The sequence below is a fragment of the Equus przewalskii genome, chromosome 16 (assembly GCF_037783145.1).
Source record: "Equus przewalskii isolate Varuska chromosome 16, EquPr2, whole genome shotgun sequence".
In the NCBI taxonomy this organism is placed as follows: Eukaryota; Metazoa; Chordata; class Mammalia; order Perissodactyla; family Equidae; genus Equus; species Equus przewalskii.
The window spans coordinates 28,832,151-28,845,719 of NC_091846.1; the positions used below are offsets into that span (position 1 = coordinate 28,832,151).

The 13,569-nt window shown below is 40.2% G+C and overlaps 1 protein-coding gene across 5 annotated transcripts in view; it reads left to right on the top strand.

The window, feature by feature from the left end:
• The window catches only part of MTRF1 (mitochondrial translation release factor 1), a 58,063-nt gene that overhangs the window by 28,518 nt on the left and 15,976 nt on the right, over positions 1–13,569 (top strand). For all 5 annotated transcript variants that reach the window (XM_070578418.1, XM_070578419.1, XM_008534359.2 and 2 more), the window contains one exon: positions 9,652–9,824. In XM_070578418.1, the coding sequence (XP_070434519.1) occupies positions 9,652–9,824 (173 nt within the window). The remainder of the gene's footprint in view (positions 1–9,651; positions 9,825–13,569) is intronic.

Below are 13,569 nucleotides of genomic sequence, written 5' to 3' on the forward strand. Positions count from 1 at the left end.
GGAGAGTATTGTCAGTTAGGTTAAGTGGCTAACGATGTGCTAGATTTTTATGAGAATGCAGAAAAAGTTAATCATTTTTCTTTATTTTCAAGAAGAATCCACTCTATTTGGGCTGCTAAAAACTTGTACAACATAAAAAATAACAACTGATGCAAGTCCTTAAACTTTTAAATACCCAAGTATCTTAAAGCAGAACATCTAATAGTAATTCTGTTTTTTGTTCGATTCTTTTAATCCATCTGAAATTTTTTTTTTTTTTTTAAGATTTTATTTTTTTTCCCTTTTCTCCCCAAAGCCCCCCGGTACATAGTTGTATATTCTTCGTTGTGGGTCCTTCTAGTTGTGGGTCCTTCTAGTTGTGGCCTGTGGGACGCTGCCTCAGCGTGGCTTGATGAGCAGTGCCATGTCCATGCCCAGGATTCGAACCAACGAAACACTGGGCCGCCTGCAGCGGAGCGTGCGAACTTAACCACTCGGCCACGGGGCCAGCCCCCATCTGAAAGTTTTTATCTGCTTAGTTACATAGTGATATGCTGTAGTAGACAGGGGGGTCATCAATAATAAACCACAAACTATCAAAGTGGGGATTGAGGATTAAGGTATGTTAAACAATAGAGGGACATGGAAACCAGTATACAGCATAAGTAAGTTGCACTTGATACAGATATTAAACATTGCCAGTGGTCAGGAAAGGGGACCATCAATGAGAGCAAAGGGAAGAAACAACCTGAGCAACAGCATGGTGGTAGGGAAGATCTTAGTGTGTGTAGGACCATGAGGAAGCCAGTTTACCCAGAGCCTATTTGTGATGGGAAGTGGTAGGAAATAGGCTTGAACTGGTGGCATTTGAACAGCCTTGAAAGCTGAACAGAGCTTGACTGTTAGGGAATAGGAAGCTGTTGTGGATTTTATTAGTAAGAATATGACTTGATAAATATATATTTTAAGAAGATTATTTTGACAACAGTATGAAGGATGGATTGAAGTGGCTCCATTTAAGAGGTGAGTAGGGTAATCCAGATATGACTGAGAGTTAGAATTGGGAGTAAGGAGACATGTGAGAGACCTTCAAAGGAAGAATGGGCAAAATTTGCAGACTGGATACAAGAGAAGCTATTGCTTGCCCACTGTGTCCTGTGTGCAGTAGAGTTATTTGACCTACAACCCTGTGAAATAGATATTATTAATCCCATTTTACACATGCGGGTCTGGATTTAGAGAGTAAGTCACTAATCCAAAATCACACAATAAGTAATGGAAATCCTGGGATTAAATTTAAGTCTGTCTGATCCAGAGCCACACTACATCTCATTAATCTATTCTGACACAAAGGAGATGAGCCACAGGGCTTCTCATCTTTCTAGCCAGGAAGATTGTGATATTCATTCCTGCCATTGAATGGAATAGAAATTGGAAGGCAAAGCCCATTTAGGAAGAATAATGATATGTGGTTTTTTAATTATGAAGTGTGTGGTTATAGTGAGCATCCATTGAGAAATATCCAGTAAATGCTTAAGTTGTGTAACCAGAGCTTTGGCAAAAGAACAGAATTGAGGAGAAATATTTGATAGCTGTTAGCACAGAGATAATGTCTGATACTGAGAGAGTGAGGGAGAGTGCGTAGAGAGGGAACATTCAGGGCACCAAACCTTGGAGAGTGGCCACATTTAGAAAGATAGACTAGTTGGCAAAAGAAAAAGAAGAGTCAGATAAGCAGAAAAAGGATGAGGACAGTATACCATTATGGAAACAGGAGAGAGTTTAAGGGGAATATAATCAGAAACAGCAGCGTTTTATTATTATAAAAAAGAATAGTGGGAAATGTCAGTGACCTCTAAGATGTGTATTTTGAATCTGACTTTCAAGAATGAAAGGGAGATGAACTTAGGAAGAGAGCTTCTGTTCCAGGTGTGTAGAGTAGGCTAAACAGTGGTTGGGAAACTTTTCTTTTAGATATACTGACTCACTGGCAAAATAAAATAAAGATATTTTAAAAAGTAAAAATCCCTTTTTTTTAAAGAAAAATTTTAAATATTTCACTCATATACCTTTAAAATGAAAGACTAAGAATAAACCTCTATTCATTAAAATTGTAAAATAATTTTTAAAAATTGATTTATTATTTATATCAGGAAAAGAAAAAGATGTGGATAGAAAAAGACTAAAATAGAGAAAGGGAAAAAGTATCTACTTTATAAAATATGTATATTAAATGATATCTTTTTCTATGTTTAATTGAAATAGCTGGGAACTCACAGAGAGGAACTCCACAGAGATTCACATAGCACTGAAAACTAAGATTGAAAAGAAACATGCTTTCGTGCAAAAATTCAGACATCAAGTGACTTAAAGTCTTGCAGTTTTGTGACTATAGGTACAGACAGGGACGATACTCAACCATTACATAAATAGTTCAAACTAAATGTTTACAACGTCGTCTTTGTGGAAGCAGTGCGGGATGATGGCTCTTGATATGGAGTGTAGGTCTGACGTGTTATTCTGTATACCTGCTATCTAATGAACTGATATATTTTCCAAGTTAAAGGGATTCTATGAAATGTGTTAGATTATTTCCTCCCTCCCAACAAATTAATCTTTATAATTATATTTTATTATTCTCTGCTCACCAGTTGAATTCAGGGAGAGGTCACTTAAAGTAATGTGATGATTAATTTTATATGTCCAGAAGACATACTTTTCACCACAACTGTGAGAAATAAATTTGTGAGAGGAGCCCCAGCATGCTTGCAGAGCTCTGTGATCACTCTTCTCTGTAGGCCAGACCTTACAATGGGAACTCTGGTAACTGAATTGGAAATCTAAAGGGAATGGGAATAATTGGATCTCAGGGTGGCAGGGGCCAAGTGATGGCACTCAACATCCAAGGGCAAGATGGGCATGGTTACCGTAATGGACAGCAGAGTCAAAGCGGCAGTCAGAAGAGTCTGACTTGCGTAGACTTAGGATGTGGGCTGGTTGATCATGGTGTCCTTAGAAGTAAAGTAAAATGGGAGCCTGCTACGTTCTTACTTGATCTGTGTAAGCAGGAAAGTTCTAGGTCAAGTGAACAAAAGTGTAACCTCTATCATAAGAACAGAAGTCGTGGTCCCTCAATCAATTCCTGGTCTTGAGCTAGTTTGTAGACCCCAAAACCCCTTGAATGAGGGGAAGGCCGTGTCCCCTTCAGGAACCCGGTACACTCCCCAAAATTTATGCTGTTAATCTTTCTCTTAGTCTTCCCCAAAGGGGCCTCTGGTCTTTTACCAGGGTAACTGTGCCTTGGGGAAAAGGGAATAATTATATCTTTCAGGTACTACTGGACACTGGCCCTGAATTGATACTAACTCTAGGAGACCCAAAACATCTCTGTGGTCTGCCAGTCAGAGTAGGGGCTTATGGAGGTCAGATGATCAATGAAGTTTTAGCTCGGGTTTGTCTCACAGTGGGCCCAGTGGGTCCTTGAACCCATCACGTAGTTATTTCCCCAGGTCTGGATGTGTAATTGGAACAGATATACTCAGCAGCTGGCAGAATCCCCACATTTGGTTCCCTGACCTGTGGAGCAGAGACTATTATGGTAGGAAAGGCTAAATGGAAGCTGCTAGAACTGCCTCTACCTGGGAAAATAGTAAACCAAAAGCAATCCCACATTCCTGGAGAGATTACAGAGATTAGTTCCACCATCAAGGACTTGAAAGATGCAGGGATGCTGATTCCCGCCACATTCCCATTCAGCTCACCGACTGGGCCCGTGCAGAAGATAGATGGGTCTTGGAGAATGACAGTGGGTAACTGTAAACTTCACCAGGTGGTGACTCCACTTGCAGCTGCCGTACTAGATGTGGTTTCATTGCTTGAGCAAATTAACACCGCCTGCTTCCTGGAATGCAGTTATTGATCTGACAAATGCTTTTTTCTCCATACCTATCAATAAGGCCCACCAGAAACAGTTTGCTTTCATAGCTTCACTGTTCTACCTGAGTTATATCAGCTCTCCAGCCCTGTGTAATAATTTAGTTCAGAGGGATCTTGATGTCTTTCCCTTCCACAAGATGTCGTACTGGGCCAGGAGAACTGATGGTGTACATCCAGTTACCACTGATACTTGTTGACAGCTAAGTGTCAGCACCACTAAATGCTCTACAAGTGTTTATCACAGTTACTCCTCACGACCATCCTTGGAGAGTAGGTTGAATTCAGGGCTATGTCATATGCTTACATGAGGCTTGAAGCATTACTCACATAATCTACAGTATGAATGGCTCCCCCTTCAGGTGTGCAGTGCTGTAGCTCAAGTTATATATTATGATCACTTACAAATAAGGAAACCAAAGCATTGACAAGTTAAGTAACTTGCCTGTGGACACACAGCTAGGAAGAGGTAGAGCTTGAATTTGAACTCAGGCAGCCTAAGACTGGTTCTCTTATTCTATACAGTAAAGTTGCAGCCTTCTTCTTTTCAGCTCACATAAATTCAAATATTTATGCTCAACATGAAGTAAAGGGGGTAGGAGGAATAATTTTAAAAGTAGAGAATGAATGTAAGATGGGATGTTTAAATTGTGGTCTCACTCAGTCTCAGTTCCTGGTTATTTTTCATAATATGATCATCTTACTAAACTGTGAGTGGGAAATAAGTGATTTTTTTGTATCATCTGACCCCTAAATGCATGCCAGCTTCTTTTTCTGGTATTCAGGAAAATAGACAGTAGTCTGCTCCGTTGCTGGAGGAAGACTGGCTGTGCTGGACGTTATTAGGAGACAGTACATCAGCCTCTGATAAAGATACCTTCCTAGGGCAGTTTCTAGGGAAATCGAAAACTATGTGTAATTTTTGTCTAACATGTTGACTTTGGAAACCAAGTAGGTTAGATCTGACTATAAGACTGTTTCTTCTCACAGTTAGAAACAGTGAGAAAACAATACAAGATATGAAAGAACCCCATAGATCAGGATTAGAAATGAAGTGATAGACTCAGGAAAGAATTAGAAATAGAAGAAGAATCACTTCAGAAATGAAGAATAAATCAGAAGGAACATATGAGCAGATAAACGGAACGGATAATGCCTTAAGAAAATAGTAGTCAAAAAGAGGAAATCTTTTTAGAATCAAAAAGAAATGAAGAGGGGCCAGGCCGGTGGTGCAGCAGTTAAGTTTGCACGTTCTGCTTTGACAGCCTGGGGTTCACGGGTTTGTATCCTAGGTGCGGACATGGCACTGCTCGTCAAACCATGCTGTGGCAGGCGTCCCACATGTGAAGTAGAGTAAGATGGACATGGCTGTTAGCTCAGGGCCAGTCTTCCTCAGCAAAAAAAGAGGAGGATTGGCAGCAGATGTTAGCTCAGGGCTAATCTTCCTCAAAAAAAGAAAAAGAAATGAAGAAAAGTAAAAAGGAGTCAAAGAAAATGATATGAAGATAGGCCAAGAAGATTGATAACGTGATGAAAAGAATCAGAGAAGATACTGTATGTTATGTATTGCTGTGTAACAAATTACCAAAACTTAGCAGCTTTAAAGCAACAAAGTTTTTTTATTTCACAATTTCTGAAGGTCAGGATTTGGGTGGCAGCTTTCCTGAGAGGTTCTGGTACAGGGTCTCGTGAAATTGAGGTCAAGCTGTTCGCTGGGGCTGTAATCATCCCAACACTTGACTGGGGTTTAAGGGTGTGTTTGAAAGCCCGCTTGGTTGTTGGCAGACCTCATTTTCTCATCATATGGGCTTTCTCCATAGGGCTGCTCACAACACGGCAGCCTGTTTCTCCCAGAGTGAGTGATGTGAGAGAGAGAGAGGAAGTTAACTCTCAATAGGGAAGCCATGGTTCTTTGTAACCTAATTTCAGAAGTTGTACCAAGTCTCCCGTCTGCTATGCATCATACGGACCAGGAGAGGGAGCTACAAGTGTGTGAACAGCAGGAGGCAGGGCTCATGGGGGCTGTCTTTGAGGCTGCCTACCGCTGGTACTAACATATTTCAACAACATTCTTCAGAAATAGGAAAAAAAAAGATGTGAAGCCACATGTTTAAAGAACATGTATGAAGATCTCCAGCCAGAATGACAATACTAAATCATATTCTAATAAAATTATTGGACTTTAAAAAATACAAGGAAAAAAATCTATTAGACGTGGAGACAAAAAGAGCCTGTGACTTGTAACGGAAAGAAAATGAGATTTTCATCAGGCTTTTCAATAGTAACACTTTGTGCCAGAAAGAGATGAAGTTCATTCAAGGAAAGAAAATTTGAGTTAAGAATTTTATGATCAACAGAACTGACTTATAAGTATAGGGGTACAAACTGTTATAAATACATAAGAATTCAGGACATACTCTTCCTACGATCCCTTTCTGAGGAATCTACTAGAAAACAAAACTTCAGACCATTAAAATATGAGGTATCAACATAAGAAGTGGAGGTGAGCATTAAATATGTGGTTATGTAAAGAATTAGGAATAATTGAGAGCTAAGAGAAAGAATACATTATATAAAGACTGTAAGATCTGATGGTATAGATAGAGAACAACCATTTAAAAAATGGGGGGAGAATGAGACGAACATATGCAAAAAAGTGTTAATGTTTTTGGTAATCACATTGGTGGTAGACCTAGTGTTGTTATTCTGAGACTGCAGTATGTGTCATATGGGATAAAACAGATGAGTAATTATGGGATATTCTAATTCTGGTATCCTCTCTGTCTGAAAATCAAGAGATGCAAGAGTAAAAGAGAAGAGGTTGTAATCTTGAATTTACATTTGAAGTATCAATTGTCAAGAACTGTGAATGGTTAAGATTTTACCCTACTTGCAAGCTAAAAAGTTAGCGTGCAGCAGTTTCATGGGTTGGAGACAAAAGACAGTAAATTACAGTAGTAGCAATAACCAGAATATCAGCATTTTTGTGCTGGTTCCATGAAGCCCAAGTCCCACAAGGCAACTCGAAGAAGGCCAGATGATACCAGCCCACACAGTAGGTTTCATTACAGGAGAATAACCCTGAGTTTAGGGATCTCAATTCTTTTTTTTTTTTTAAAGATTTTTTTTTTTTCCTTTTTCTCCCCAAAGCCCCCCAGTACATAGTTGTATATTCTTCATTGTGGATCCTTCCAGTTGTGGCATGTGGGACGCTGCCTTAGCGTGGTTTGATGAGCAGTGCCATGTCTGCGCCCAGGATTCGAACCAACGAAACACTGGGCCGCCTGCAGCGGAGCGCGCAAACTTAACCACTCGGCCACAGGGCCAGCCCCTCAATTCTTTTTTAATGGGCAGTAAGCATGCCTGTCCATTGCTCTAGAAGACGATGCTATCTTCCAAGGCTGGAAACAAACTTGTCTTTTGCTCTGGAGGGAGACATTTCTCCAAAGCTGTTCACTATACAGACACCCTTCAAAAAGATAGTCTGGAACAAAGGGGCAGGAAGTGCCTTATTTGCAAGATGTACAGAAACACAAGAAATTGTGTCTCAGCATCAGTATGAACTCATGAGGTATTTCCTATGTCTGTCTGCTGAAAAGGCCTAGAAACAATGACCAACTCAGCAGTAGTGAACATCCCTAGCACCAAATAGTGAAATATTATTTCTCTCTGAAAGGAAGCAGGGCTTCTTGGAGAAATGGCTGATTCCAGGTCAGAGCAAGAAATGTTCAAGATAATCCTGGAAAATCTTTTTATGCCATAACAAGAGGCATGTCAGAAAACTCAGAAATTAACTTGAAAAGCCTCCCACTGGCCAAAGATGGGTCAAGTTCAGCTTCAATAATAATAATTACAATTGATTTAAACATGCTAGATGTGTTCACATCCTTGAGTTCATAATGATATTTTTAAAAATAATTGGTCATCTTCAGAGGATTAAAAGGACCCCAATTCATTATATGGCAAACAATATATATTGGTAAAACCGGTGAAGGGACAGAATCAAGCATTTATCCTGCCTTTCCTACATAACTGTATCACTGGGTAATCAAATAGTAGACAAAGGGAAATGTCTCTTTATAAATGTATTTTAACTAATAAGTGAGAAAAATGATAGAATTAGACTACCACTATTTTATAACCCCCATGATACGTTACGCATCAAAGGCTGTCAAGCCCATAGAAAGAGAGATAACCAGACATTACATGCCTCCTGCAGTCTTGTGAAGGAGCTCAAGTTGGTGTCTGCTCCAGTCTCTGGATCCAGCTGCTAAATTGCAGCCAGTACAGAGGGGAGAAGAACAGGTCGAATTGTGCCAAAAGTACGTAATCAGCAAAACCAGACTGTGAGAAATTCTGCAGATCAACAGCCCAGGTTCTTCAACATATAATTTGGAGGGAACAAAAGAGATGGATGATGAACCTATAGATTAAGAGATTTAAAAGACATATCAGGGTGGGCCCCATGGCTGAGTGGTTAAGTTCAAGTGCTCCGCTTCCATGGCCCGGGGTTCCGCTGGTTCGGATCCTGGGTGCAGACATGGCACCGCTCATCAGGCCACGCTGGGGCAGCATCCCACACAGTACAACCAGAGTGACCTAAAACTAAAATATACAACTATGTACTGGGGAGATTTGGGGAGAAAAAGCAGAAAAGAAAAAAAGAAGATTGGCAACAGTTGTTAGCTCAGGTGCCAATCTTTAAAAAAAAAAAAAAGACATATCAAACTTTTTTAAATGGACAAGACTAAACTGTAATGCTTAGGGAAGCACATTTAGGTAATAAAATTATAATAAGGAAAGAAAAGTCAAGATACTAGTTACTCATTAGAAGGGGTGGGGAAGGTTTGGGATGACTGACAGAAGTCTTTTTCTTTTCTTTTTTTTTAAAGATTTTATTTTTTCCTTTTTCTCCCCAAAGCCCCCCAGTACATAGTTGTATATTCTAGTTGTGGATCCTTCTAGTTGTGGCATGTGGGACGCTGCCTCAGCGTGGTTTGATGAGCAGTGCCCTGTCCGCGCCCAGGATTCGAACCAACGAAACACTGGGCCGCCTGTAGCGGAGTGTGCGAACTTAACCACTCGGCCACAGGGCCAGCCCCAGAGTTCTTTTTCTTGATCTTGTGGTCATTAAGCCATACATTTGACTCATGTAGTTTTCTATGTCTGTATATTATTTTATAATAAAAAAAATTTTTTTAATGTTTGATAAGAAGCTAGCCTAGGCATTAAGATTTTTTGTGCTTATCTTCCTGTTCCACAGATAAGAGAGAGCTAAATTTCAATGAATTTTTTTAAAACTTGAGAGGATCTATAGTTATTTATCATTATCAAAGTATTATATTATTGATCATTCTTTTATATATGGCACCATATTAGCCTAAGATTGCATACAGTAGTTCAATGCAGAAAACATCCTAGTATTCCTTTTTTTCTAATAGTGTTTTTATAAAATTAAAATTTGTTCTTTATAGATAATTTAGAAACAAAAGGAGTAAAAAAAGTAAAATAAAAAATATGCTGTTATTCTGTTCACCAGAGATAACCATAAATAATATTTTGATGTGTTTCCTTTTATGTATTAATACACTTACATTGGGAAAATCTAGTTTTGTCCCTTCTATGTGATTGCAACTTAGGTTCTGTACTCACATTCGAGCCATAGATTGAGGGCATTTAAGACCCGGATCCCTTTCAGAGTAGAGTTCATTAATGTTTCCGGCTGGTTTTTTTTCCTAGGTGGGCTACATCATGCGGCTGCCCGAATTTCCGGGGACAGTGTCTATAAGCATTTGAAGTATGAAGGTGGGATTCACCGAGTTCAGCGGATCCCTGAGGTGGGCCTGTCGTCAAGGATGCAGCGCATTCACACAGGAACAATGTCAGTTATTGTCCTCCCTCAACCAGATGAGGTAACCTCCCCCAGAGACATTGCAAACGCACTTGTCTGATAAATGGGTGTTGTGCTGAGAAGCCTTAGCTTCCAGGAAAATCTGTGATTTCCAGGGTTGCAGAGTGAACTTCACAGACTCTAGCCAGAAATCCTTACCTCTTCCCCAGGTAGAGTTGCCCTTCTTATCCCTGAGCAAGATGTTTTGTTTTATTTTAAATAGAAATGACTTCTCTTCATAAAACAGAATCCATGACACTTTTAAAATGTGGTTCCCTAAGTTTTATCTTAGGAAACAAAATGAATTCCACAAATAATATTTTGAAGTCAGTGATATAATATCCATATGGGATCTATATTGTATTAATTCAATACAGCCGTATTCCCCATATTTTTCTTTTTCCTAACCGTTTTTAAAAAAAATTTTAAACATGCAGAAAGTTGAAAGAATACCACACTGAAAACTTCTGTAACCTTCACCTGGAGTCAACGATTGTTTACATTTTGCCACATTTGCTAGATTACTATAGATGTGTGTTTATATATATTTTTTATTTTTCTATTTTAATTTTTTCCTGAGGAAGATTCACCCTGAGCTAACATCCGTTGCCAATCTTTCTCTTTTTTTTTTTGTAAAGATTTTATTTTTTTCCTTTTTCTCCCCAAAGCCCCCCGGTACATAGTTGCATATTCTTAGTTGTGGGCCCTTCTAGTTGTGGCATATGGGACGCCGCCCCAGCATGGCTTGATGAGCGGTGCCATGTCCAGGCCCAGGAATCGAACTGACGAAACACTGGACCACCTGTAGTGGAGCGTGAGAACTTAACCACTCAGCCACAGGTCCAGCCCCCATCTCTCTTTCTTTTTTTTTAACGTGAGCCACTGCCATAGCATGGCCGCTAACGGATGAGTGCTATGGTTCTGTGCCTGGGAACTGAACCTGGGCTACTAAAGCGAAGCGTACCGAACTTGAACCACTAGGCTGTTGGGGCTGGCTCTGTATATACATTCTATTTATTTATTTATTTTATTTTAATTATTTATTTTTGAGGAAGATTAGCCCTGAGCTAACTGCTGCCAATCCTCCTCTTTTTGCTGAGGAAGCCTGGCCCTGAGCTAACATCCATGCCCATCTTCCTCCACTTTATATGTGGGACGCCTGCCACAGCATGGCTTGCCAAACGGTGCCATGTCTGCACCCGGGATCCGAACCGGCGAACCCTGGGCCACCAAAGCGGAACATTCGCACTTAACCACTGGGCCACCGGGCCAGCCTGTATATACATTTTTTAAGTGACCTATAAAGGATATAGCAGACACTATGAGACTTTACCCCCAAATCTTCAGCTTACGTCTGCTGGGAATAGGACATTCTCCTACATAAACTCCATACAATGGTCTATGAAGATCAATCATAACTCTGTAATATTATTGTTTAGGAAACCCTCCTGTGTGTTCTGTCTACTCACAGAATACTTCTATACTCCATGTGTGGAGTTTTTTTCCCCCATCAAACAATTCTTCAGTTCTCTATGGACACCAAGTAGGTGTCCTACAATTCAACTAAGTTCTGACACTGTCTACCTGGAGATAGCCTTAGATCTCACAGGCTAAGGGCTCAGTCCCAGAAGACTGCCTTCCCTCCCACTTCAGAGACCCATCGCAAGTCCAGCTTGTCACCTGTGCTTCTGACCATTTGGCTGTAAATCAAGAGGTTCCCACGATCCCCCCTGCAGGTTTGATAATTTACTGAAGTGGCTCACAGAACTCAGGAAAACATTGTACTTACTAGATTAATGGTTTGTTATAAAGGATACAACTCAGGAATAACCAGATGGAAGAGTTGCATAGGACAAATATGTGGGAAGAGGTGCAGACTTCCATGCCCTCTCCAGGCTTGTCGTGCTTCCAGCACTGCCACATGTTCACCAGCCTGGGAAGCTCTCTGAACCTTGTACTTTTAGGAGTTTTATGGAGGCTTTCACACATAGCCACGATTGATTAAATCATTGGGTGTTGGGGATTAATTCAGCCTTGAGCCCTGCTCTCCTCCCTGGGGGTTTGGGGGTGGGGGCTGGAGCTGAAAGTTCTGACCCTCTGATCCCATGGTTGGTTTCCCTGGCAGTTAACCCCCATCCTTTGGGTTATCTGGGGCTTTCCGAAAGTCACTTCATTAACATAAACTCAAGTGCAGTGGAAAGGGACCTGTTATGAATAACAGAAGACAGCTTTTCTCTCTTATCACTCAGGAAATCCTGAGGGTTTTAGGAGCTCTGTACCAAAGCTCTGTACCAAAGCTTCATTTGGATGAAGACCAAATTTATGTTTCTTATTATAAATGACGATATCACAATTATCCAATATCTAGTCCATTTTATAGTTCCCCACTTATCCCCAAAATATTTTTATAGCTTTTGTTTAACCAAAACCCCATCAAGTTTCACACATTGCAATTAGTTGTTAGATCTCTTTAAGTCTAGAACAGTTTCCCAACCTTTTTCTTTTTTTTCTTTTTTTAAAGATTGGCACCTGAGCTAACAACTGTTGCCGACCTTTTTTTTCCCTGCTTTTTTTCCCCCCGTCCCTCCAGTATATAGTTGTATGTTTTAGTTGTGGCGTGTGGGACGCTGTCTCAGTGTGGCCTGACGAGTGGTGCCATGTCCGTGCCCAGGATCCGAACCAGCAAAACCCTGGGCCGCCGAAGTGGAGTACATGAACTTAACCATTTGGCCACAGGGCTGGCTCCCCAACATTTTTTTTTAATGACGTTGACTTTTTGAAGAGTCTAGGCCCTTTGTCTTGTAGACTGTCCCATATTCTGGATCCATCTGGTTGTTTCTTCATGGTACTCTTTAACTTGTTCCTTTATCCCCTATATTATATTGAAAGTTGTATGTAAATGTTCCGTTCCATTCAGTTTACGCGTTTTGAGCAGGAATACTTTATAGGGGTAGTTATATTCATGTTGCATCTTACCAGAAGGCACATAATATCCGATTGTCCCACTTCTAGTGAGGATTAGTTTGAGCATTTAGTTAAGATGGTGACCACAAAAATATGTGTATTTTGAAAGTAGCTTTTTCCCTTTGCAATTACTAAGTAATCTCTAGGGTACATATATCCTCTTCCCAACACTTTTCTTCCACGGTTTTAACATCCATCCATTATCTTTGCCTGAATCAGTTACTTAGTTTCAGGTTGCAAGATGGTGATTTTCTAATTCTATCATTCCTTGTACATGTATTAACTGGCATTCTTTTCTTTTTCTTTTTTTTTTTTTTAATTTTTTTTTTTTAATTTTTTTTTTTATTTTTTCCTTTTTTCTCCCCAAAGCCCCCCGGTACATAGTTGTATATTCTTCGTTGTGGGTTCTTCTAGTTGTGGCATGTGGGACGCTGCCTCAGCGTGGTCTGATGAGCAGTGCCATGTCCGCGCCCAGGATTCGAACCAACGAAACACTGGGCTGCCTGCAGCGGAGCGCGCGAACTTAACCACTCGGCCACGTGGCCAGCCCCAACTGGCATTCTTTTCTGTAGAATACTTTCCTCTCCACTACCTTCTCTCCTCCTTGCTTTTTGCTTTCTTTCTCTTTTATTTTACCTCATTATAAACTCATATATTGAGTTTCATATATTGACCTTATTATAGACATATGGATTTATTTTTTAAATTCAGTGAGTTATAAGCACTATTGTTTTTGATGTTCAAATTGTCTCAGATTTGGCCAGTAGTAGCCTTTTAGGGGTAACCTATTTTGAAATTGACCC